This window comes from Anas platyrhynchos, chromosome 4 (assembly GCF_047663525.1).
Source record: "Anas platyrhynchos isolate ZD024472 breed Pekin duck chromosome 4, IASCAAS_PekinDuck_T2T, whole genome shotgun sequence".
Taxonomy (NCBI): Eukaryota; Metazoa; Chordata; class Aves; order Anseriformes; family Anatidae; genus Anas; species Anas platyrhynchos.
The window spans coordinates 68,784,049-68,809,370 of NC_092590.1; the positions used below are offsets into that span (position 1 = coordinate 68,784,049).

Consider the following 25,322-nt stretch of genomic DNA (forward strand, 5'->3'; position numbering starts at 1 on the left):
AACTGTTCCAGGACTGAGACCAGAGCTCGTAATAAACCTCCTACATGTTTTTAGGAAGAAATTTCACTTTGATTAGCAGATCCACGTAGATTTACCACGACCACTGGTAATCTGCTGTAAATTAAAACCCCACAGAAAAGTAACTTGTTCCACAGATACAATCATGCAACTACACTGTCAAACAATTACCCCAATACCTTTTGTTCTTACGAATGTTTGAATTCCCTGGGCAGGATGTTACCAACCATTATGGTTTGCCATATTCTGTAATGGGAATAAGGCTGGGAATCAGCTAGTGAGCCAATTGGACTATCATGTGAGGTCTCAATAAAACAAAACTCTTTGCAGTATTTATAGTCCTAGGGATAATGATGGCATAGAAGCCATGAATAACTTACATCTTTGAAGAAGTATAGCTACTACTAAGCATTCTTGTATCTATTACATTAGGAGAAGTATTCGGAGGGAAAAGTTGATTTTTTATTTTTTTTTTAATTTGCTTGACAATAATCCATCTGAACATAGAAGCCATCTGAAACAGATGCACCAAACCTGAAGTAAAGCAGAAGCAGGGACCAATCACTTTAAACTAATTCATCTACGGCAATCTGAAAGCAAATGCAATTAAAGCTAGAAGAGACTAATAGAATAACTGACCTCCTATGGCACAAAGACACAGATGGTAGATAACACCCACAAAATATGCCAATGCTCACATGTACCACAACAAGCCACAGAGTCTAGTTCAGGGGGAAGGTGTGGGGGGCTTTATTATCCCATTTGCTTTATTTTCTGAAAGTTTAGTAACCATGCCCTTTCATTCAGAGGGGAAAGGGCAATAAATTTACTTCTGTATTAAGTTTTCCACGTTTGCAAGATACCTTGCTCTATAAAAGTTGGGAAATCCTCCTTGGAGGTTATCCCCCCAAAGGCAGATTTGTATGTCTTGCTGCTTCAGTGTGGGCAGTAGGGCCTGACCAGCAACTGTCTAGTTTTCTAAACTCATAATTAAATGGTGGCATTTGCTCCGCTATCTCATTCACTGGGAATACAAAATTCATACACCATACACTTGAGAGCATTTTTGTAACATCTGACCTCTCCATTTCACAAGCAGCCCCACTCCAGGATTTCAATGCCAGTACAAGTGAAGGCACAACAGAAGGTGATAACAGACAGTTAACAAGGTTTCAGTTTCTGAGATCTTTAACTTGTGAGCAGGACTATATATAGCATTGTAGGTTAAGAGCAGCATATCTGCCTTTGAATATAATGACATGTCACAACCAGCTACTCCCTGAACATTGCTAGGTATGGGTTTTAATTAGCTACACATCCCTTTAAAAAATATTCAGTGTGATTTTCACAGTTGGTTAATCTATTTTTAAGATGTGAATTAAGAGTATCTTTAAAGCAGTTCTCTGAAGTGTCTTGTAAGCTACATATTTTATGACTTATGTCCCCGTGAATTTTGTTTTATCCACCTGCCTACAATATTTGTAAAGTTGGTGATGACTGGAGATGACCAAAAAAATTATATTGTAAAACATCAAAACACCACCAGCCTAACCCAGAGTAACTGTGTGCTGACACTTAAAGGTCTGGCCTTTGTCTTGTACATGCACTCAGCCTATGCAGCTGAGGGCAAGTCATTCAAACATTCTGGGCCAAATAGAAGATGTTCATTTTTTCCAGAGCAGACTGATAGCTTTCTGTTCTTTAAGTTGCTGATCTGACTGCATGGTTGAACAGTCAATTAAATTTGATATAAGAAAACTAACAGAAGCATATGATCAGGAACGTGGGGAGAGCAAAGCTATGCGTTTCAGTAGCAGCCTGCAGTTACACTGGGTCAGTGTAATGCCAGAATGTAACCTGAGGACCTACAGGATCATATTGTGCTCTAATTTGTACCTGGTACATTCACATTCCTCAAGGTTGCTCCAGAGGGATGAATTTGACCCAGGATGCTAAAGTCGATGAGACAAAGTGAACATTACTTGCATCTATTGTCTTCATGAAGTTCAACAAGGGCAAAAGCTAAGCTGCACCTGGGGAAGAACAATCCTATGCATCGGTACATGCTGTGGGTTCATCAGCTGGGAAGCAGCTTAAAAAGATTTTGCATAAAAAGATGTGTCAGTCTTGGTGGACATTGTATTGAATATGAGTCAGCAGCAAAGTCCTTGCAGCAAAGAATGTCATCCACATCCTGGGCTGCATTAGTGCAGTCAGCAGGATGAGGGAAGTGATCTTTCCTTCTGTTCATCACCTGAGAGACTGAATCTGAAGTCGTGCACCCAGTTTTGGTCTCCTCAGGACAAGACAGACATTGATATACTGGAAGCAGGTCAGTGGAGGTGGCTAGGCCTAGAGCTGGAGCACAGGATGCACATGGAGAGGCTGAAATAGATGGAATAGTTCAGCCTTAAAATGCTCAGGGGAGATCTTACTGCTGTCTAAAACTACCTGATAGTGTGTATACGAAGCTGGAGTCAGACTCTTCTCAGAGGTACAGAGTGGAAGGACATGAGGCAGCAGACATAAGCCAGAACATGGGAAATGCCAACTCAGTATAAGGTTAAAAAAATCATACCCTGAATGTGTTCAAACACTACAACAGGCTATCCAAAGACTGTGGAATCTCAATTTTTGGACATACTTAAAATGTGACTGGACAATGGCCTCAGCACCCTGACCAATCTGGACCAGCTTTGAGCCAGGGTCTTTACCACAGGACCTCCATAGGTCCCTTCCATGAGCCTAGGCTATTGGTACACTCCATGCATGAATCTGAAGAGCAGGTCAATAAGAGTCCTTCGTCCAGGAAGCACCTTATATTGATAAATGCATTCGTTTTACAATCAAAATCCCAAGAAGAATACTCAGTCTGATTTCAAAGTTTTCGTGTCAACATCCAGATGAAGAAGTCTGCTTTATGAGATGCTTTATTAAATACCCAGTGCTGCTTAAGTGGGAACAAACTCTTCCAAATTTCAGCAGCATTAAAAAAGTGAGTAATTAAAAAGGTTTAGCATATTCAAGGTTTAGCATATTCAAAGTGTGACATAATTGCTACATTCCAGAATGAACTGAATTAACTTCTAATTTTCAGTATTGTCTTAATTTCTTAAGTCATACATATACAAAAGCCAATAAATTCTCACTAGAAATAGCAGTGTTATATAGGGCTATAAAGAAACACATTTTTTTTTCAACAAAGTTTTCAGTTTTCTGAATTTTTACATTCAACTGCTTGGCTACAGTTAGTTATGTTCTTGAAGATAACAGAAATATAAATGGATTGAGAGAAGTGTTAGAAACAGATTTGGCACAAGCCCCTTGAAGAGTAGATAACTGTACCTCTTACCTCTACCCATATCATTCACCTCTGGGCACATATTCTACTTCTACCAATACATTGTTTCAAGAGAAAACTTTCTAAATTCAGATGAAACACAGAACTTGGATAGTCAAATTCTGTAAAGCAAACATGAAGCTGTGTGGACATTAACCCAAAACAGTCATGCTAATTTATCACACACCTAAGTGTCAAATTGTTCCCTATTCATCTTTTACGTGTCACACACACAAAAAAAATGTTTATAACTAATTATAAGAGTTGTGAAAGTTTAGGGATGACGTTTACATACACTCATCCAACTGGGTGAATAAATAACTCCTATCCCAAACTTATTTAATTATATTAACCCATATTACCAAAACCTAGACTGATGCCCTATGCACACATAGCATGTCAGACACTGTGTTGGATTTCAGTGATACTATGTATAGTTTAACTATATATCTTACATATGATTAATATATCTATATAACTTATTATCACATTAAGATTTCTCATGAAAATTCCATTTTAAAAAGTATTTTTTTTATCATCACAGGTAATGATTTCCCATTGCTTTTTGAACACTATTTCCTGGCCTTCCCGTACACAAGCTGCTCCAGTCAGCCATGATGGTCTCTGATCACCATATAAGAATTATGAGAACAATGTTAATAAAACTCAGCTCCTCTTGATAGAGATAGCCTTAATTATCTCCCTCTTTTTATTTCACTTTTACTGATATGAGACCTTTCAGAGGAGATGTCTCTGGCAGCCCTCAGAAGGACACAGCCACTTCCAGTTAATGAAAATGTAAGAACAGGACTGCTTACCCCTTCCTGGGAGTTCAGAGTAAGAAGTTAATCTGCAATGTTTTTCAATCTACATTGTCATTCTAGGCTTTCCTGGTTTTAGGCAATATCATCACAATACATGACAGCTGCAAATAGTTACACTCAGCATTTGGAGAAGGAGCTAAGCCCTCAAACTATGCCAGCAGAGCAAACATGCAAATCAAACCTGAATTTTTTTAGGATCAATGCATATTGGACACTAGGTTATGTTGTATTTTTAACAGTCAGTTTTTCTCATTGATAATGAATTTTTTCACTTCAGATTTTGGCAGCTGAGGGAACAAGAACATCCAAGTCCCAATGGATGCCTCAGGGAAGATTTGGGTTTCTGACACAAGCTTTTTCACAGAGCAGTGCAGCAGCTTATCAACACAGTGCAGATGGCAAGAGGGAATACAGCTCTTTTGTGTGACACTGGGTCACATGGCATTCAAAAGTAGTAATGTCAATAGCTCCAGAAACTGATTGGAGCTATGTTATTTGCATTTTCCCCACTGCTCCAGCTAGCTGTGTGTACATTACATTTTCTCACTGATTTTACTGTCTGAAGCCAGACACACTTCCTACCAGTTTCTGTTCAAATCAAGAGATTCTGTGAAAACAAGAAAAAAAAAAAAGAGTTGCTAGTGTCACTGGTTTACTACTCAATGCAGCAACAGTTTCTTCACCAGCTACAGAAATGTAGGTTACAAAAGTACAAAAGTGCTCATTTAGTCCTTAACAATCCTGCAATATGCTTAAGACCCTTCTCATAAGCACCAAGTGCCTTCTGCTGTCAATGTTTTCTTTTGCAGCTGAAGTTGGTAAGAGCCATGCTTGGTTTCCATTAGAGCAGGAAGGGCAGCCACCACTGTTCTAGAAGTCAGACTTCTAAGAAAGAGCCCACATTAAAGTCCAGCTGCAATAGGCAATGTCAGACACAATTTGTGTGATCAGCCAGCTGCCTAAGATGGTGTGCTTTTGGTCCATTATTTAACGTTTCTGCCCATCTGTAATAAATAAGGACACAAATGGTACTCCAGACCCTTTCCTCTAAAGAAAAGGCCAAGGAAATGTGCTTTGCAATTTTGTACCCCTAATCAAATGTCTCTGGGGCTTCCCACGCCCCCCCCCCCCTTTTTTTAATTTAATGATTTATTTTTATTTATTTAATGAAAAACACACACACACACACAAAACATAACCTAACTGTATGTCAGTTTAAACCACATGTATTTACAGTCTACCCACCTGAATTTTGCTGAGGATACCACTCAATAAAATAAATGCTGATGATGTTTAGATCAGACACTATTTCCCATAAAAAGCATGAATTACGTTTGGCTTACAAAGACTAGCATAATTGAAGCAAGGATGATTTAAAGCAGTTAAGAACCTGGTCTGGTGTTTTTAATATAAACAGATGATAGTATTCTTCTGTTGATCTACACCACAAGTCAGTGTTACAACCCCCCTAGGAGGCACAAATTGAATCCTGCAAGTCAGCTGGACGTTAGTCGGCTCTGATGAAGACAATATGAATTTGTGTGTCCTTCTAAGGAAAGCAACAGAAGCATATCTGTGTCTTTCTAATGAAGGTTTAGACAGCAGCAATTAGAAACTTTATCAGTACAACAGCTTTTAATCCAATAATTTAGTTACACATGAAAGTTAGGGAACATCTCTGATTTTTATTTTTTTTTATATGAAATAATATTGTATCAGAAACTTTATGTTTAAAATTGTAACCTAGGTTTGGCATGTCTACACTACCTGTGATATTTGTAGCATTTTCCTGTGAGTATCTTCTCTGTATTGCAATTCAGCTCACCTGAATTGTTAGGTACTTAACTAATTTAGTCATATGGAAGCTTGTTCTGAATTTCCAGGGAAAGGAGACAAATTGTACCACAAAGCTCCCTACTATCAGCTGAAGGACTGACTAAATACAGCAAGAGATTAGTTTAGCAACAGCCTGACTGAAACCTGTGTGATTTAACAAGTTTCTAAGTACAGTAACACACAGGCACATAAATTAGGCCCCAGTGCTAAGCCCTAGTTGTGTGGCTGAGGATGTCACCGCACTTAGCAGGAAAGTAGAATTGATGTGTTTTTATTCTCTTAGCTGAAGAAGTACCTCACTTTACAAGAAGGTACTACTGCTAAGAAAGGTACCAAGAATTACCTGTGCTGCTTTGCAGATGAGCTGTAATACTGACAAGCTGCAGGTAGAGCACGTACAGTCAGCTTTTAACTCATGAGTGTCACAAATAACCATGTAAACCATTCTACCTCCTATTAAATATACACGTATATTTAGACTTATTTGTTATCTTCACTCCTCATGTTTGTTTAAACTATACAAAAGGAAAAATCTCCTGCTAATCATGGCAAAACCTGAACAGACATAATTTAATCTAACAAAGGCCTGTCAGTCTTGGAGACTTCCCCTTAATGTGGCTATTTAATTATTTCTGCAATTGATATATTCAGGCTACACAGACATCCTGCCACAAAGCATGGCTGTTCTGGAATTTGAAGCAAGTCCTGTTTCTGTATGAGCACAGGAGGATGTCAGAGCTGCACAATTATCTGGACATGGCATGGCATCTATAATGTGATGCCTCAGTGCCCCGTTACTCACAGCAACAAAGCCTATGCTTTCTCTTTGAATGTGGGATTTTATCAGGAAATTATCCCAGTGAACTCCACCAGGCTGCTCAGGGAGGGGACAACCTGTATGCTGTGTCACTTGTCACCTACGCGCTCCTGTGGGAGAATCTTGGTGAAATCCAACACATACCTCAGTGTCTGTGAGACTGGGACCTTTCTGTCCTATTTTAAATGACTACTGTAGTTTCTGGGAAGCAGCACTGTGATATTTCAATTTAAGTCTATTCGTACTGTATACATTTGGCTTGCCTCAGACTCAGTCAATGGTTTCTGAATCCTGTGTAACTTCAGTCAACAGAATACAAAAGACACCAGAGAAATAAGACAACATTTGGGGGAAAATGATTGACTGTAGATGCAGTGGCAGTTTGTGAAGTACCTTGAAAGCCTCATATATAAAATACCATAAAATAGAGAAAGCATTAAAAATCAAATGATGTACTCACAATTTGGATTTTTTAAAAATCTGCTATTTTTAAGGAGTAGATAATAGAAAACAGATTTTATATATCTTTCTATATATATCTATATATATACACGTACATGTTAGAAGTTTGAATGCCTGGCATTGGTCCTTCAAAATCTATTTTTTAAATGAAATAAAACTTGAGAGAACACATACCTGCACACAGCACACACAAAACAGTCTGGGTGATATGTTTTGCCCAGTGCTGAGACCACTTCTCCCTCAATGAACTCATCACAACTGAAGCACCGTGTACCATAGAGTCTCTGGTAGTCCAAAGTACAGATGTAGTCTCCCTGTCTCACAAAAAATCCTCCTTGAGCCAGGTCACATCCACAAGCTGCAGGAAGAAAAAAAAAAGGCAGACTCAGAAGGCTGAAAAAGGAAAACTCTCTTTTTAAGATGATGTTGATCAGTAGGGTTCCTCGTGGAGTATTTTAGCAGTTCAATACATGGGCTTATGGTCACAGAACAGTTTGGCATCTGAAAAGCACTGCTTTTGTAGTAAATTACATCAGTGATGCATTTTTACACCAATAGTTCAGATTTATTCCTTGTAAAAATACTAACATCAGTGTAGATGCTGCTAGTACAGAGTTAAGTCTTTAATAGTCAGGTACAGGGCTGGCATAAACAATACTCACACTTATATTTAATAGGTTAAAGGAAATTCATAAAGGATGTAAACCTTCATAATCCAAAGCACCTATGTTACAAGTAAATGTCTCTGATTTTACTCTACAATTGCTTGATATTCTTCCTGGACACAAAAGTGGATAAAATAATTCTCCCCTTAAACTCAGGGTTTGGTGTGCATGGCAACTGCTGTAAACTTTTGTTACAGTTTACAAAATCTTTTAAAATAGATCTTAGGTTTACCTGATAAACGTCACACACCAAGCATGAATAGAAATCTCCAGAACCATCTGCTCCTGGCAAAAGTACAGTTTTTAATCCTATCTGTTGATCTATAGTTTTAAAGCTGAAGCTGTAGGAAAGGGTTGAAGTAGATTAACCAAATATTTGTGAGAGTTTTCAAGAGGCTTTCTATATTGCACCAGGCCTTGTGCTAAACTGGCATTTTGAGATTATAAAATAGGAGAAGAGAGAGACAACAGACTCTCTCTTTCTCTTCTGTGCGGCTGAAGTCACACAGAAGTAGACAGGGATGCAGGAGATGATCTTCATCCATACTGACCCAGATCCTTGAAAACCTATCAAACTGATTTACAACAACTGAAATTGAAAATGGTGATTCTGCACTGCACTTCTCTTATTCTAAGTCACAGCATAATACATGTTACTATGGTCTTCTGCTCCTGGGGATGTGCACGTTGGGAAGTGCTTCCAGCAGCAAACCGTGCTTACAGTCAAATGAGTCTGAGATGTGTAGCAGAGCAGACTGTGACAGTGTCACTACATGGATGCAGCATGCAGATGAGTGGAAATGTTGCTTATCACATTTGGGTTCCATGTACTACATGCTGCAAAGATGTTCAGTGCCTCTGTCCCAAAACTGTGGGAGTACTTAAATGTCAAAAATGTTCCAGAGTAAGATTCCTGCTTAGGTACCAGAGTCCACAGACAATGTTATTTAAAAGTAAAGCTCCCTTTTCACACCAAGACCTGATTGCATCATGGCCAGAATCAGATGTTTTGTATGTAAACAGTGAGAAACGAGTCCAGTAAGCATGCTTGAGGCACAGAGTAACAGAGTAACATACCCACAACACAGAAAATCCTAGAAAGCATAGCATCCTGTTGTTTTCATTCAAAATCATATCCAGTCATGTTTTATTTATTTATTTTATTATTATTTTTTTTAATCATCTTGCTTAATAGCTAGAGACTGTGGCACAAGAGGCCTGGACTCAAGGCCCTCTTTAAAGTCTGAGTGGGCATCTAAATTTCATTCTTCCTCCCTGGAGATGTCCCTAACCGCTACATGACAGAAAACAACAATAATGCTGAAAACGTATTAGTATATGAATAAGAACCAAAGAACCTGGGTTAATTAACCTTCTTAATTAACCTTTCCTTGGCTTATAGACCAAAATAATTCCAGTTATATTGTGTTATATAACATCAACAACAATAGGTTAGATGATTCATATTGCAGTAGTACATTGTTCATGTGCTTTATTTCACAGGCTTAAGATGTATGCATTAACATTTTTCTTCTTCACCATTAGCCTTTGGTCTAATTTTTAGTAATGACACACTTTTTGTACAAACTCTTCACAAGACTTGCTAAGTGTTACGGGTTTCTTTGTTGATGTATTTGCCCAGGTATGTACTGGTGTGACAAAAACACAAATCAGCTATGGATTTAAGATGAGGATGAGCAGCACGCTGAGATGATATTAATGATGTGATAGTTCTAAATTGTATTAGATAGTGATTAAGCTTGCTGAGTGGGTCATAAATAAAGAAAATTAAAGGACATAATTATGTTTTTGAAAGGAGCAGGGAGAGGTTGCTTCCCTATTGAGTACTTCTTTATGCCAGCAGTGGCATATCTTTCTACAGTGCAACTGGAAAAAGCCACCAAGAACTGTTTTGGGCAAGATTATATCATAAGATTACTAGTTACTATAGCCATCTGAACTATGAAGACAAGATTTCAGCATAAACAGAGATGTTTTGGCAAAAAGTAAAGACAGATTTTATACAAAATCATAAAAAATGCACAATGAAGAAGCAGCTGTCTGGAGAATGAGGTGGATGTTTGTAACGCTCCACAAAGCTTTAACTGCCCGTTGCACCTTCACCCTCACCAGGTGAGCAGCACCCCTCAGGCCTCTACCGCAGCCACTCACAGACCAAGCTTGGCAGGAGATGCAGGACAGGAACTGACTTAGACATTTTTGCCTGCACCATCTAAAAGCAACTTGGAGCTTGGCTTCCAAAACAAGGAGATGATGAGGAGATTGTGATAAATCATCTGTCACTACTCTGTCTTGCACTCTTACCATTACTCACCTGCTACTCACTTGTTTGTGCAGAAAACACAAACCGATGTTTGCCTTGCTGACATGGGTCACAACAGGCTCTGTCATGACAGCCCTGCCACTATCATTAGATGGGACTCTGTCTCACCCTGAAACTATTTGCCTTTCCTATCACTGCCACAGAGGTTAAAATTACCTTGGCATGTTGGGTATTACTCCACATCCCTTTGCACTAATGCAAAGGAGAGGATCATGATAGTAGGGGGGGCTGGATGTCTTGAGATGTGGAGCAGGGATTTATTTTCAGGACACAAAGTGAAATGTCTTCCATGCAAACATGAACAACAAAAATCCTTTCTGAGTGGCAGAAGGAAAGAAAAAACTTGCAAATACTGGCAATCAGAGAACTACAAGTCATTAATGCTTTAGATGCACTGTGCCAAGTAGGTCCCACAGAGCTAGTGAGTATTGGAGGCACTATACCTTGTGAGACCTCATCTAGCACATAGGGTATAAATTGCTCTGTTATTTTCACAAAAGACTGATTCACACCAGAGCAGGTGTAAGGATGGCTATCAGGATGACATGAAAAAAAGAAAGCCTATTTTAAGAGAAAGGCAGAACTTAGCTTGTTTAGCCTACCAAAGCAAAATCTAGCAAAACCCTAGAAAACAACTAATATCTAAACATAAAATCAAGGTTGAAACAGATTGAGTTTAAAGAAAAGATTAAGAGGTATTTACACCCAGTGAGAATGTTGCCACAAGAACAAGGGAGGAAATTAATAGAAGTGTTTCTAACCATCACAGGAAAGTGGTTTTGGAACAGCAAACCAGTAAGTATGGAAGAAAAAAAAAAAAAGAAAGGAAAAAAGGCCTCAGATCTCTACAGCTTTGGTATTAAGTCTGAGCAATATTAAAAAGGGATTATGAGGTGTGATTGATTGAAATGTTAGCTTAAAGAGACTATTTTTAAGGGTAAGAAATATCACAGAATAATAAAAAGCATGAAGTGTGAGATGAGTTAGGAGGTAATTATAAATACATGTTTATAAATCTATATATATTAAATATCTTGGGGATTGTGTACCTTATTATATATTATATCCAATATATTCATGGAATACACATATCAACATTTTAAAATACATTCCTTTCATTTAATGCTTTTTCTTAATTAAGCAGATGCATCTGTCGCCCTCCATAAATCAGCACTTAATGAATGTTATAATATAAGAAAAACCTGAACAGCTTTATTCAACTGTTCCCCAATAATGACAAAATGTCAAGTTCTTGAATGCTATGCTTACAATGGAAAGTGCATAGGAAGGGATAATACTAGTTTCTGTGTAATACAGTAGTAGAAATACACTGACATAAATAGGTTATAGCAAAAATTTATTTGGAACGAATTAGATCTGTAACAAATTGAATTGCCACTACTGGCCAAGATACGTATTTTTCTTTGGAGATTTGATAACCTCTTCCACTCAGCAAGGCTATTACCTCATCAGTGCACATCAGTGCAACTAATGATTCAGTTTATTACACTAACATTTTTATGGAAGAGTATTATAACTTCCTCGAATATTTTTTTTTTATAAACTCAGCTGTTTTTATGTCAGTAAAAACACAGCTTGCGAAGATTCCGTCTGAAGCAATCTTACAGGTGCAATACTAAAGATTTATTTTTTTTTTTTTTTAATTTTTGCTTTTAGATGAAAAAAGGCTTTTCAGGCAAAAACATCAGGTACGTTGTAAGATACGTTGTAAGATAAGTCACAGAAAAAAAGCTGGGAGGAAAATTTTTCAAACAGGCTTAGCCATCACACAGCAGTTTTTTTTCTGTACCAGTAACATCACTTTTAATATTTTTTTTCAGTGTCTTATCATTCTAAGAAATTTAAAGTAATTTTTAATAGGTATTTATTGATGCCACATTTGTCGCCCTAATCTCAATTCTTGAAAATGGTCATCAGTACTTCTAGGAGTTTCCTCTAAACTGATTAGCTATAAGCAAAACAGCTATTCAAGAAAGTCTATTAATATATATATTATTTTTATTATTATTTTTTTTTTTTACACAGAAAACTAAGCAGAATGAGCTTTTGGCCTTTCCTTTGTATCCTTCCTTAGTATCTTATTTTAGCACGTGTCCATAACAGACACCACTTATGTGACAGTGGACAGAGGTGCTACTCTCTGCAAAATCAGTATTTATTCATGAATGGGGAAAAATGTAGCTCATGAGTGACTTTGGGGCACAGGACAGAGTCACCGTGGTTATGCCCTCCTGCTCACCCCCTGATCCAGCAGCATGGGTGAAGTTCCACAACCCTCCTCTGCTCCTGGCACATTGCTCCCCCACCCACTATGCTCTGCCACCTATAGCCCAAGCCATGAGCCCTCACATCGAGCCTGCACTCTTTGAACCATTTGATATGTTTTAACTTGATACCCAGCTGAGCAGAGGACAATACTGGGAATCCGGTTAAATGCTGGCTTGAATAATAAAAGAAGTCCCAGTTTACAGCTGAGAGGAGGAGATCTGAAAAACAGACCCACTGTCTCTACCTTAGGTGAGATGCTGCCCCCTTTCCTACTGAAGATGTGGGCAGAGACACACTGCCCAGCTGAGATGGTCCTGCACACCTGCAGAAACAAGAAATCAGGGAAAGGAAACCTGAAGAATGCCTGGGGAGCACGTCTGGAGGCATTCACCAGACCTCACTCTTCTAGGATAGGAAATCAGCGTTATGTCACAGATCCACTCCTACCCAACACTTGTCACCCGAAATGAATATCTGGAGGTAGGGTTATTTAAAACCTAGAAACAGCTTCCCACTACTACCGAAGTTCTTCTTACTGAAACAAGGAAAACATTGCAAATATAGCACTTGTGATAATAAAGAGACAGTGACACTGAGAAACTAAGCTGCTTGTCTTGACACTACCCTGCACAGCCAGGCAATGCCCCACACTGAATGGCTTTAGGAGCGATTTTCAAGCAGTGAACAGACAAGTGTTTGTGTCCTCCTATGGTATATGGCAGCAAACCAGTACCAGCATGGTGGGGGACTCGAGAGGAAGGTAGCTGCACTGTTTCTGAACAGGGTACCTCAGGATGGTTTCTCCCACAGCTTGGTATTTCCACTCATGGAGATGATTTCCAGTTAGCTGACACCAAAATACCTCCTATGGATATGAGGGGTTCCTTTACTTACTAGAAAAAGGTGATTTTTTTTCCCCAGCTTGGTCTCTGTAACAGCACCTGGAGTACCGTCATTTATGCCATGTGATTTCACAGTCTAACTCCATAATTTTTTATGGGTGGTTCATCACATAAGGCCTACAGCCTATAAAGATAAATAACAGCAATTAATTAGGAAACTTTAAGCACACTGCTAACCCTGTTATTCCATCAGTATTCCATTTGCACTGTACGAATATAGAACAGTCCTCTATTTTCCTTGCTTTCAAATGAGACTAGTGAAAGAAGATTAATTTTTTGGCTGTGTGCAGGGCCTGAAAATCAGCTGTGTCATGAGAGGCTCAGAGGATGCTGCAGTTGCTGTGCTACAGCAGGCTGTAACAGTAAAATGTGCTGGTCCTCTTGTCATCCAGGCAGTGCTGTTTTGCTTTCAGCCTGCCAAACAAGCAAGCATTTTGCTTATCAACCTGAAAATGCATGTATGAAGTTTTTTTGTTGTTGTTTTTTGTTTTTTAAATTGTTCCCTCTCCCATTTGTTCCCTGATGCAAGCAACTAGGCATGAAAACAAGATAGGAGAGAGATGCATAGTCCCTGAAAATAAAAAGAAGAAAAACACAACCATAATGTTACAGGCTAAACAAAGAAAAAAATATCTGCTTTCCCAACAGATAAATGGAAATTTTCTTCCTCAGCACTGTAGTTTTATTCCGCTTCTAGCATTTCTTTCCATCTCTGAGGTGGATCCTGGTGGCCAACTAAGATCTCAAGAATAAAATGCTAAGTATGCTGCTAACATAGTTCTCTTGGCAGAAATATACCACTGATACAGTCTGGGACCTCATTCTCCAAAAGCCCATTATTATTTCTGGAGCATTTCTCATGGCCACTATGCCCGTGAGAAACAACATCAATCACCTGGCAAGCTTCAACTGCTACAATTTTAACTTAACTTCAAATTAATTGCAAGTCAGTTTGAAGTGGTCTAAACCAGTTTCCAGAAGATAACTGTCTGTACTGCTCTTTCTGCTCTGTGTTTTGGTGCTGATGAGTCCTGGTAAACTTCTCACAGAAGTTTTGGAGAAGTCTTCTGCCTCATAATATCTGAAATACCTGTAATCTCATCTCATTTTCTTACAGCCTGTTGCAAACAAAAGAAGGAGCATGCAGCATCAGAAAAGGTGTGTTGGACTCTTCATCAGCTTCCAAACAGGAACACACAAGCAGGCAGCTCTAGCAGGGTGCAACCAGAGCAGCTTTCTGGAGCAGATAAGACACAGAGAACTGTGGGAATATACCTTATCCATCTTGCAACATTTCACCTTACACATGTAGCACTGATAACAGTCTAGCTCTCAAGCTAGACTGGCTATTGTACATACTTTACTGCAGGAACACTAGAGATTCTGAGTGATCTTACCAGACTGATGAAATATTAAAGACTCAGTTGCCTTAATTAAAATGAAGAGTTTGGGGAGCTTTTTGTGCATTATGTAACTTGACTCCTATAATTTATTGGAACTACATATCTAATAATGTTTGCATTAGTACATGTCCATTCTTCATTTTCCTCTTGTAATGCAGAATTTCCCAATAGCTTAAAAACAGCATAACGGCCCTGCAAAAGCTCTCACATGTTACTATATATGTGGCTCTTCCTAGATACCACAGCTTCCCAAAAATCAAGAAAAATTGTCTGTATTGATTTATTATTTTAAGGAATCAATCTGATTATTTTTAATTTACAAGCAAGCTGGAGAAACTTAAGAAACAGAATAATTTGTTTTCAGCCACTGTCAACCTTCTAACACCTTTGACATTTCCGACAAAATACTGCTGTCATTTGCCAGACTACTTAAGATATTGTGTCTCTCTTAAAAAATAAAATAAAAACATGTAAAGCAAAAACATTAAATATTTTCTATTTTTTTGTAATGATGCTTTGGGTGCCAATTACAGGTTTGCAAATTAAATAGTGTTTCATCTGACTACATACCGATATGGCAGATGGTCTGGTGTTAATGAGTCGCAGAAAGCGGGAGGTGCAATAACAGTACTGTGGCAGTGATGAATTTAATGCAACAGCTCTGCGTCTCTGTGCAGACCTCACATCACCTTGGCACACTGAAATGCCCAGTAACTACCCCAGCGTGGTGTCTGTATCCTTGTTGTACCTCCATGTGAAAGGGCATGGTATACAATCCCCCTCCACAGAGGAAACTTTGCACTGACTTCTTTTGCGTGGGTAAAAACTTCACCCAAAGAAGAGAACTTCAGCAATTGAAAAGAATTACAGGCTTTTCATAGAGGTGACACTGTCTAATGTGGGCTGAAGTTATGTATGCTCAAAATTGCCTTATTTGAATAATAACTTTACTGCCTGCAAAGCTTATGTTTCCATCTAACATTTCATTTAATGAACATCAAGCATCATTTTAAAATGCATTCAGTTCTGTCTTATGCACATGGCTGTATGTGTGGTTTGGATCATCCCCCAGAAGTTTCAGCAATAACTTCTTTAAAAATCGGATCCATGTTTTCAACAAGCACTTCACCTTCAAGTATAACCGCTCCATCTTTGGACTAGAAGGATGGGATTACGGCTAAAAGTAAGGCAATGGAAGGCCTAAAGAAAAAATGTATTAGTAAGAAAATATTGGGTGGTATCCTAAGTGTAAAGACTAGAGTGTGCAGGTACAGTGTTACTATGCCCTGAAAAAATTAAGGCCCCACACACTGTGTCTTTAAATGAAATCAATCAAGTGGGAAACCAGAAATAACAAAAGCATGGATTCCTGTGTTTGATGGTTAGATAAGCTCTATTTAAATATTAGTAAATATTCCTTTTCCAGTACTTGCAACCATGATACTTGTAACTCTGTCCCTTTCACCAAATTTTACTAATGTTATGTAAATTAATGAATGATACTTTAAAAAAAATCATCATGCAGATGAAATATATGCCTTGAAGCAAAGCTTTCACTAAAGCATTGATGTGGTTGTTATACCACCAAGACTTGAGGGGTTTCAACATGTTGGATATTAGGAAGAACTTCTTTACCAAAAGGGTTGTTAGGCATTGGAATGGACTGCTTAGGGAAGTGGTTGAGTCACCATCCCTGGAGGTCTTTAAAAGACGTTTAGATGTAGAGCTTAGGGATATTATCCTTAGTGGAGGACTTGTTAATGTTAGGTCAGAGGTTGGACTAGGTGATCTTGGAGGTCTCTTCCAACTTAGGTGATTCTGTGATTAACTTACCTTTTTTTTTTTTTTAATACTTAATAAAAACAAGCTTTAATTATTAAGTTGCTTTTAGAAAACTAGTGATTAGTGATTTCTAGCATTTAAAAATCTCAAACCTCAACACAACCACTGGCCACTGCAGTAGATCATTTATACATTGGCAGAAGTGATTTTTTTCAGTGATAGAAAATGTAAAGTTAGCATGACATTCCTAAATCAGCCCTACACCAACCGTACTGTCAAAGAAAAACTTTATCATTATTGTGTCAAAAGTGTTTTTTTTTCCCCTATTATACTGAGTTAGTGTGAGATTGCAAGATCCTAAAGGACTTCGGAAGTGATGGGCATGTTGCTGAGAGTGCCTGATGAACAAGAGCCACCACGTTTCAACCCAGTGCCTGAGATACCACACATGCCACCAACCCCCACTGCTTTGCCAAAAGCTGGGACTCAGAAATCTTACGAGTGAGTTTCCCGTAAATGACTCCCATTCTGAAATGTGAAACCCCTTAGCTATGTGCAGATACCAGTCCCTCAGATCACACAGCATGGCTTTTAACGTGCTTATTTATATCCTAGCAGATGTATTTGATCTAACAAACAAATCACTCCTACTACCAAGTTACTTTACTTTTTTAAACTTTTCACCAAAAATTCTGTCTTAGCCCTTCCTATTAAACACAGCTTCACAACAAATGGAATAAATCCAGGCTGCACTGTATATTCTAATAAAAAAAGCATGCATGTAAGGGCCTTAAAATTGGTCTAAAAATCCAGTCCAGGGCTCTTTCACAATTCCCAGGAAGTTGTAATGCTGCAAGATAAACATTGAACCACCTACTTAACTCCAGCTGAAGATTAGAAATGTTCTACCAGGTTAATTAAACTAATAGATCAAAATATGTGGGGAAAAAAATTGTACTTCAACCTGTCAGCTGTGCTGCCATGGAAGACTGCATATTCTGCATCCATAACAAGACAGCAATCCAGGGAATCCTGATTAGGGGTCAAGCAACATAACCTATGGATACATACATAGTGAAGCTTATATAGCACAATGGTCTTTTTTTTTTTTTTTCTCTTTTCAGACCAAACCAGTTCATCTTAAATATGAACCATCTTGTATAAAGAACAGTTTTGCAGGATTTTCCCATTTAACTAGGGTGAAGGCTAGAGAAATTTTGCATGTAAATAGATTTGCAAACTTGCTATGGATTTTCCTTTATTAAGTCTGCTAGAGTATATAAAATATTATATATAGAGAGAGTATATAAAATACTGTAAAGTATGTTTTCTGGTTTTATATGAAACAATAGTAATCATATTACCCATACCCTTAGAAATGCTGGGCTTTGATTCAGACTTCCTTATTTCCTGAATACTGTATTTGCCACAGGCTACTGCTACCTTGTAAATGACAGGATGCTATTACACCACAAAAGAAATACTTGAGAAACATCTAAGAACAAGATAATTTCTATCTTTATGTAGGGCCAAAAAGGTTATTCAGGATAATATAATCACAGCACCTACATCTCTCCTATCTGCAGTTTTACATTTGTCTGTGCCTCTCAGGGCTGTTGTAAATTATGCTGTTGTAAATGAGCTCCAGGTGAGTATTTACCTAGCACAGTATGCAGTATGAGAAGCAGTCCTGACAGACACCCTCAGAATGAACTAGACATTGCAATTAGTTTCAGTTTTATTGTCTGAATTGTCAATATTTTATCGCCTCTTCTCATTTTCCTTGTTGCTTTACATTACAAAAGAAGGAAATAATATTAGAATTTGCAAGTAAGGGAACCAAATATTTTGAAGTCTAATTAATAAAATGTTTGCCTTATATTTCAAAGGCATTTTCTTCAATTGTAACTGCACTTTTATTAAACCTGATTAAAGTGGGAGATATTTTAAAGACTGAGTAAAATTTTGAAGTGGGGCTCAATGGCTACAGCTTTTTACTAGCAGATTAGTTGTGCACTTTAACAGTAAATAATACATACAAATAGATATAAGCATTTCTTATCGTGCATATTTACCTCTATAGATCTTATTAAACTTTGATATTAGACAAAAATAGCAGGTGTTCACAGTATTTCCATTACATTTTTTTAACCTGTATGTGTACCTCACATTCTTGAATAAGAACAAGAATCCTGAATAATAACAACAATCATTTCAAGAACAGGAAGCATTTGATAACTTTTCTCAGAATTCTTTAGAAGCATTATTGGGGGAATTCAGGAAGAACTGGATGGGAATGAGTGATTTTATACTAACCTTCCTTAGATTTGCATGGTTGTATCAATTATTTTAAAGGTAAACAGCACCTACATACACGCCATTACCATTCTGAGCATTTCTGAAACTCATAGTCCGTGTAGGAATAATCAGATGGCAATACAACAATATATAAAACTATCTTTCTACCCTAAAAAAATGAAACACCTAAATGTCTGTACTACTCTGTCTACTAAACCTCGCATTTTATCCAAAACTCCAACTCTGATAAGTGGTTTCACATTTCGTACATATTCAAAAAGTACACACAACTTCTTTGAGTGTAATATCACTCTGACATATCAAGTCATTTAAACATACTTCCAATAACTCTAGACACCTCTCAAGACATTGTCATTTGTACTTCTTCATGATCTCTTAGTTTGTGGTCTTCATCCTATTACATCTATACATGTGAAGATACAATTTTCTGCAGTCTTGAAAGGATCTTAAGCTTAAGGTTGTCTGATGACGGCCATGAGATGGTTTAATATGGAGGCAGTCAACCTAAGGACGCAGGCAGCACACAGCTCTGCCAGCCCACACCCAGGATTAGCTGTCCTGGGACTGTTCTGCTGCTGCACTGGATGGACATCTCATCTTGAGGCGCTATCTTTGGTAGATGAGGCAAAAGGGGGAAAACTGCATCACCGAGTACCATCAAAATAAATGCACTGCAGGGAGGAGTCAACTGTAACGTAAATATATTCTCAGTAGTCACCCTGCCCATGCACAAGAGTCTAGTGGCATGACAGAGAAGGGTTCAGAAAAGGGGTTGTGACACGAATCTCTCCTCCAAGCCTAAAGGGAGGTAAGTGGTTAACTGACCAAGAGAACTGAGAAACACTTTTTGCTAAATCCTAACATATTAACTACATTTTACCATCCACTGATTTAAGCACATGATTAAAAACCCAAATCACATTTGTCTAACCTAGTTTTCTTTTCCTATTACATTAGCTGGTGAAATGTGTGTTCAGTTCTCTGTTCTATTTCTAATCTCATCTCACATAACAGTGTGGTAAATCCACATTGGAAAGAAACTTACTGTTCATAAGTGACATATAAAACACCAGAAACAAAATAAAAGCAGATATCAGAGATAGGTCTGCTAATTGATGGAAATGAAAAGTAACAAAAAGAATTTTGGCATTTAAATGAGGAAAAATAAAAACTAATTTAAAAAATCATATGTAAATTTAGTATTTAGCAAAATTACTAATACCATGAATCAGTGTAACCATGATTGATAAGTGTAACTTATACCATCTCTCCTGTGCTAATTGGGAGTCTGATGTGTGGCTGACAGAAGCTGCCCTACTTCTTGCTTGTTAATATAGAGGGGTGGGTTTTTTTTCCTCAGTTTATCCAAGATCTGCCTGAAATGAACATGCAACTATTTATCTCTATGAGGCAGGTAGGAGAGGTAGGAGTAATGTACTTCCTAATCCAGGAAGGTCTCAGTGAAAGGATCAGAGAAAGTTTCAGAATCAGCTTGCTGCATTTGTGGGTGACAGCCTGCAAAAGAATGTGCTCTGTGAAATGAACACATGGATGTATTGTATGGTCCCTTTCCATAGGATTTGTCAGTTTGTTTTCTCACAGCAGATCTGTATAAAAGAGGACTTGACTTCATCAAGACAATTAAATGGAGGACAAACCAATATGTTTTGAGACTTCAGGAAGGAAGCAACTCCTGAATAATAAATTAGCCGCTCTCCTACCAAGTAAGGTCTTAAAAACTAATTTGATGATAAAGTTAGCCAAAAGAACAGGTGACTTTAAAAAAGAAAGGAATGAGTATGGGTTGTGTGCTGCTTCAAACACCATTCTGATTCTGAATAGGCAACCCAAATATTTTTCCTATTTAGGATAGCACATTATGCTTACTTTTCTGCTGTGTAATTTTGCAACAAATGCAATTACTGAGCTGCACATTTAATACTATCTATCTTACTCATTAAAGTCTGACTCAGGTATTGAATACGACATATGGGATTTATAAAAATATCACTGTACCTGACAGATAATGACAGTTTTCTTTCTGATTATTTCCTCAAGAGTCTTTTCCTCAAATTTTAAACAGCATTAAAGAAGCATTCAATTTATTATTGAAATGCACGCATTGCCTGGTAGACAGGTGCAGTGCAGGAATTACTAAACCTTGACCTAGCAGTAACCACCTCTGTTACATTGGCAAGTCCACTTTTTTTTTTTTTTTTTTCCTCATGCTTCTCCTATCTTCATCCCTCTAGATTGTTTCTACCCTGAGAAGTTAGATTTTCTTGGAAACAATCACATCAACATAGCTGGGACCATGTTCTTAATTCTAGGTGGTGCTATAGGCATGGATAAATGTAATTTTAAGTACTAAGTGATGTACTATCCAGTAAATGTAAGTTAACATTTTATTCATTTGTACACCAAATTAGATCTTTGCAACTTCCAGGTAATCTTTCAAACAACTGTGTACCTACAGAATGTTTGTCTGTCACTTAATTCCCTGTTTCTTTCCAAGACTCTTGTATTTCTGTCATCCACAGTAGGTTAATATTAGATCCCTTCCAGGTGCCTATCTGGAGCAAACCAAGTAGCTCTCTCGCCAAAACAGAAAAGCACGGACGGTCACAGTAGTCTTCAAACATCACACTGTGACACAAGACAGTCTGAACAAACAAGGCAATGTCTCGCACTATGGCATGCATTGGAAAGCTGGAAGAGAGATAACCTTGGAGTTTCTCCATAAATATTAGTTTTCTCCTGACCCCATACTATGCTTCACTACCAGTTCCCCCAACCTGCTCTTCTTCGGGTCCCAACTCCACAGTAAAATTCATGGGTTTATATCCATTCAAAACTCACTCCACTTTTAGGATTTAGGATGTTTACACTCTTACAGTAAGCAGTTGTACAGTTTACAATAAATCCTCTCAGGCATGGATTGCATTGTAAATTATTTTTATGAAGTTTCCAATACCGTGAAGTCACATGTCCTATGTTAATGCACTCTTCATAGTAACAACTGTCACAAACACTTACCTTTGCAAACAAAGCACTTAATATGGAAATATTTGTTCTGAACTCTCAAAACTTCTCCTTTGCATGGGTTTCCACAGGTATTGCAGAGAATTGCAGTATTTGATGGCTTCTCCAGTTGGCTATGTACAGCCTGGGGTTGCGAAACTGCAAGGTAAAACCAAAGGTAGAACATTTTAAATGCCATTGGATGCATAACTGCAATAAAGCCATCTTCTGTAAGGTCTACAAATCATGACAATTAACACTTGGGACGAAGCATGTCATGTGGATAGAACAGTTTTAACTTGTACATGTATAATTGGCCAGCACAGGAGAAAATACTCTCTGAATGAGCTGGGACTTTTCTTGTTTCATAACTTGCAAAGCTCATGACTTCAAACATCTCAAACATAAATGTAAATTGCTTACAGAAGAAAAAATCCACATGATGAAGTCTTGTGTGCCACTGCCTGAATTTCAAAAAATTCTTTTTCGCATGTTATTTTCAGGTACCCAAAAACTGCAGATGAAATCCATTATTTTTATACAAAATACCTTCAATGGGATTTAATAACTATTACACTGTGAGCTACTTATATTTACAATTAAAGATAATTACCTTTTTAATTGATTTTAAGGCAGAAATACATTTCTGTAGATACTTTGAGTTTATACTTTGAAATATTAACATGTCTGTAAAGACATATATCTGATCATTAAATAATCATTTTGTAAGAAAACTGATTTCAAGAGATTAGGCTTATTTAGGTTAGTAAAAGATTAAGTGAATTAAAAATTTGCTGCCATCTTGTGATGTAAATTAGAAATTGCATTTATTAGACTTGATATAACCATATAAATTGACATTACAATATATTATGCAGAACAGGTGAGATATGACCTTATTCTTTCGATTCAGCATAATTATATGCATATTTTCAGCATATATGCATGACTTTTATATTGCCCTGTATTAAGTAAGAGTCTAGAGAGTAAACATCATGACAGTTATTATATTGGGGCTGTACTATAATTCGAAAGATGTCCTTTTTTCATAGCTGAAGGAAAATTAGTAACAGAATAATTTATTGCAGTAAATTACGTAATTCATGACATTCTTCCTTAATATGGCATGTTTATTCCATGTTTGGATTGCTTATTTCAAAGTGACTGAATTTTTAAAAAATTGACTTCAAAATAAACTTAACAACATTGTGCAAATTCTCATAGGCAAATGCATTAAGTATGAATGGGAATAAAACATGTTTCCCTTTCAGGGTTTAGTGAGGGAATAATGTCACTGCTGCACAACCCTTTTCTTCCATTAACAACAACAAACAAACAAACAAACCCACCACCATTACTACCAACAAAAAACACATAATGAAATAACTTTTTCTGTGAAACTGCTGCAACATGATTAATAAAATTATAAAAGGCTGAGTTAAATTCAGATTGGTCAAGACCTTTAATTTCTATTTCTACTGCAATATCAGAGTTGTAACATCAGAAAGATGTATGATAGAAATATGTATGATAGAAATAAATAAATAACTAAATAAATAAACGTAATAATAAAAAGATGGAAAAACAACCACAGCACAGAATTGATTTAATTATAACCAAAACCTGAAAGCCCACAGTGACATCTGTATCTTCACATAGGTAGGGAAGATACAGAGAGGCTATGACAGTACTGCCATATAAATATATATGATAACAAATTACACCAAAATCTGGAAGAGAGTCTCATTCAGTTTTCTAATGTCTGCCCTTGCTGCAATTCCTCCTCCATTCTCACCCTCATTGCCGACACTAGATACCTAAAAGCCCTTTCCATGTCCACCAAGTCAGTAGTTCACTGAGATGCTGAACCTCCCACTCAGTCTTCCAGGGGAAGTTTCTGGAAGTTTTGCCCAAAGTGACACACAATACTCCCATAAACAGAAGTTTTTGTTTTGTTTTGTTTGCTCATTTTGTTTTTGTCTTAGTACATGCATGGGATTGAGCTTCCTGTAGCATTATTCAGCAGCCATTGGTATTCTGTCTTGTCTGCTAAAATTACCCATTCTCTGACTGTCAAAAAGTCCTGTTCAAAGCAATATGATTTTTGGAGCTATTACTGAAGACCTGGTTATAATTAAGTACATATCCAATAAAAACAACATAGTGCAAAAAGCAATTACAAGTTTATAGAAAGGCAGATGCTCAAACTTACACAAACAGTGCACACAGTTCATGCTAATGTGAGCCTTACTCCTCCAAAGAAAACAGAGGAAACTGAACTTTGCAGTGTTTAACTTTTGACATGACAATTTCTCTTTACTGCAACCTGCCCAAAACTACCCACCCTGAAACAAGTGAAGCTTCTTACTCCAAAGTTATTAACAGAAGCATCAAATTTGTAGCATTTAATTCATGAAATACTAGATTTAAAAATAGCTGACTAGCCAGAACATATTGGCCTAAAAGAAGATGCCGGAGGTGCCAAACACACCACCAGAGAGTCCTGCAGCACCCTGCCAGGACAGACTAACTGATCTTCACTGCAGTCAAAATACTCTTATCTTTTCAGAGAAAACTATATTTTTCTTCTTCAAAACACAAAAAACATTCTGACTACGCATATACAGAATTGACCACTTCAACCTTTTCCCCTTGTTTTTTCATGTCAAGTGATGATTTTTATAACCTCTGCTTCCTAGCTAATCAGGAATCACAGAACCATGGAATGGTTTGGATTGTAAGGGACCTTAAAGCCCCATCCAGCATGGCCCTGAGCACTTCCAGGGATGGGGCATCTACACCTTCTCTGGGCAACCTGTTCCAGTGCCCCACCACCCTCATAGTAAAGAATTTCTTTATATCTAATCTAAATCTCCCCTCTTTTAGTTAAAAACATTACCCCTTTCCCTATTGCTTTTCTGTAGTACCCCTTTAGGGAAGGGGGAAATTATGCATAACTTCTTATCAAGGTATAGAATTAAACAAACAACCAAACTTGGATATAAAATAAATTATAAGAAAAAAACATGGAGTATTTCTTTTGGAATTCTACAAAACTTGAAGTAACATAAATCATATTTAAAATATGCATGTTAAATGAGTAATTATGTTGTTCTCCTCTCGTTTCAGACCTAAACTAATCAATATTTCACACAAAACCCAAGAAGGGATACAGTGCCTTTGGGCTCTTTATAAAACTGTTCTTTTGAAGAACAGTTTCAAATACTTTCTTCTAGCACAACGAAATAATGTAATTAATAGTATATTTGTTTACATTTGAAGATTTAAAAATATATTGTG

At 37.4% G+C, this 25,322-nt stretch overlaps 2 protein-coding genes across 14 annotated transcripts in view; one reads left to right on the forward strand and one right to left on the reverse strand.

Moving 5' to 3' along the window:
- ABLIM2 (actin binding LIM protein family member 2) overlaps positions 1 to 25,322 on the reverse strand; it is a 138,753-nt gene that overhangs the window by 79,088 nt on the left and 34,343 nt on the right. For all 13 annotated transcript variants that reach the window (XM_038177903.2, XM_038177909.2, XM_038177901.2 and 10 more), the window contains exons 2-3: positions 22,038 to 22,181; positions 7,472 to 7,655 (exon numbers count right to left, since the gene is read on the reverse strand). In XM_038177903.2, the coding sequence (XP_038033831.2) occupies positions 7,472 to 7,655; positions 22,038 to 22,181 (328 nt within the window). The remainder of the gene's footprint in view (positions 1 to 7,471; positions 7,656 to 22,037; positions 22,182 to 25,322) is intronic.
- The window catches only part of SH3TC1 (SH3 domain and tetratricopeptide repeats 1), an 83,937-nt gene continuing 78,338 nt past the window's right edge, over positions 19,724 to 25,322 (forward strand). Inside the window, exon 1 of the mRNA XM_038177899.2 lies at positions 19,724 to 19,809. The gene's annotated coding sequence lies outside the window, so the exon portion shown is untranslated. The remainder of the gene's footprint in view (positions 19,810 to 25,322) is intronic.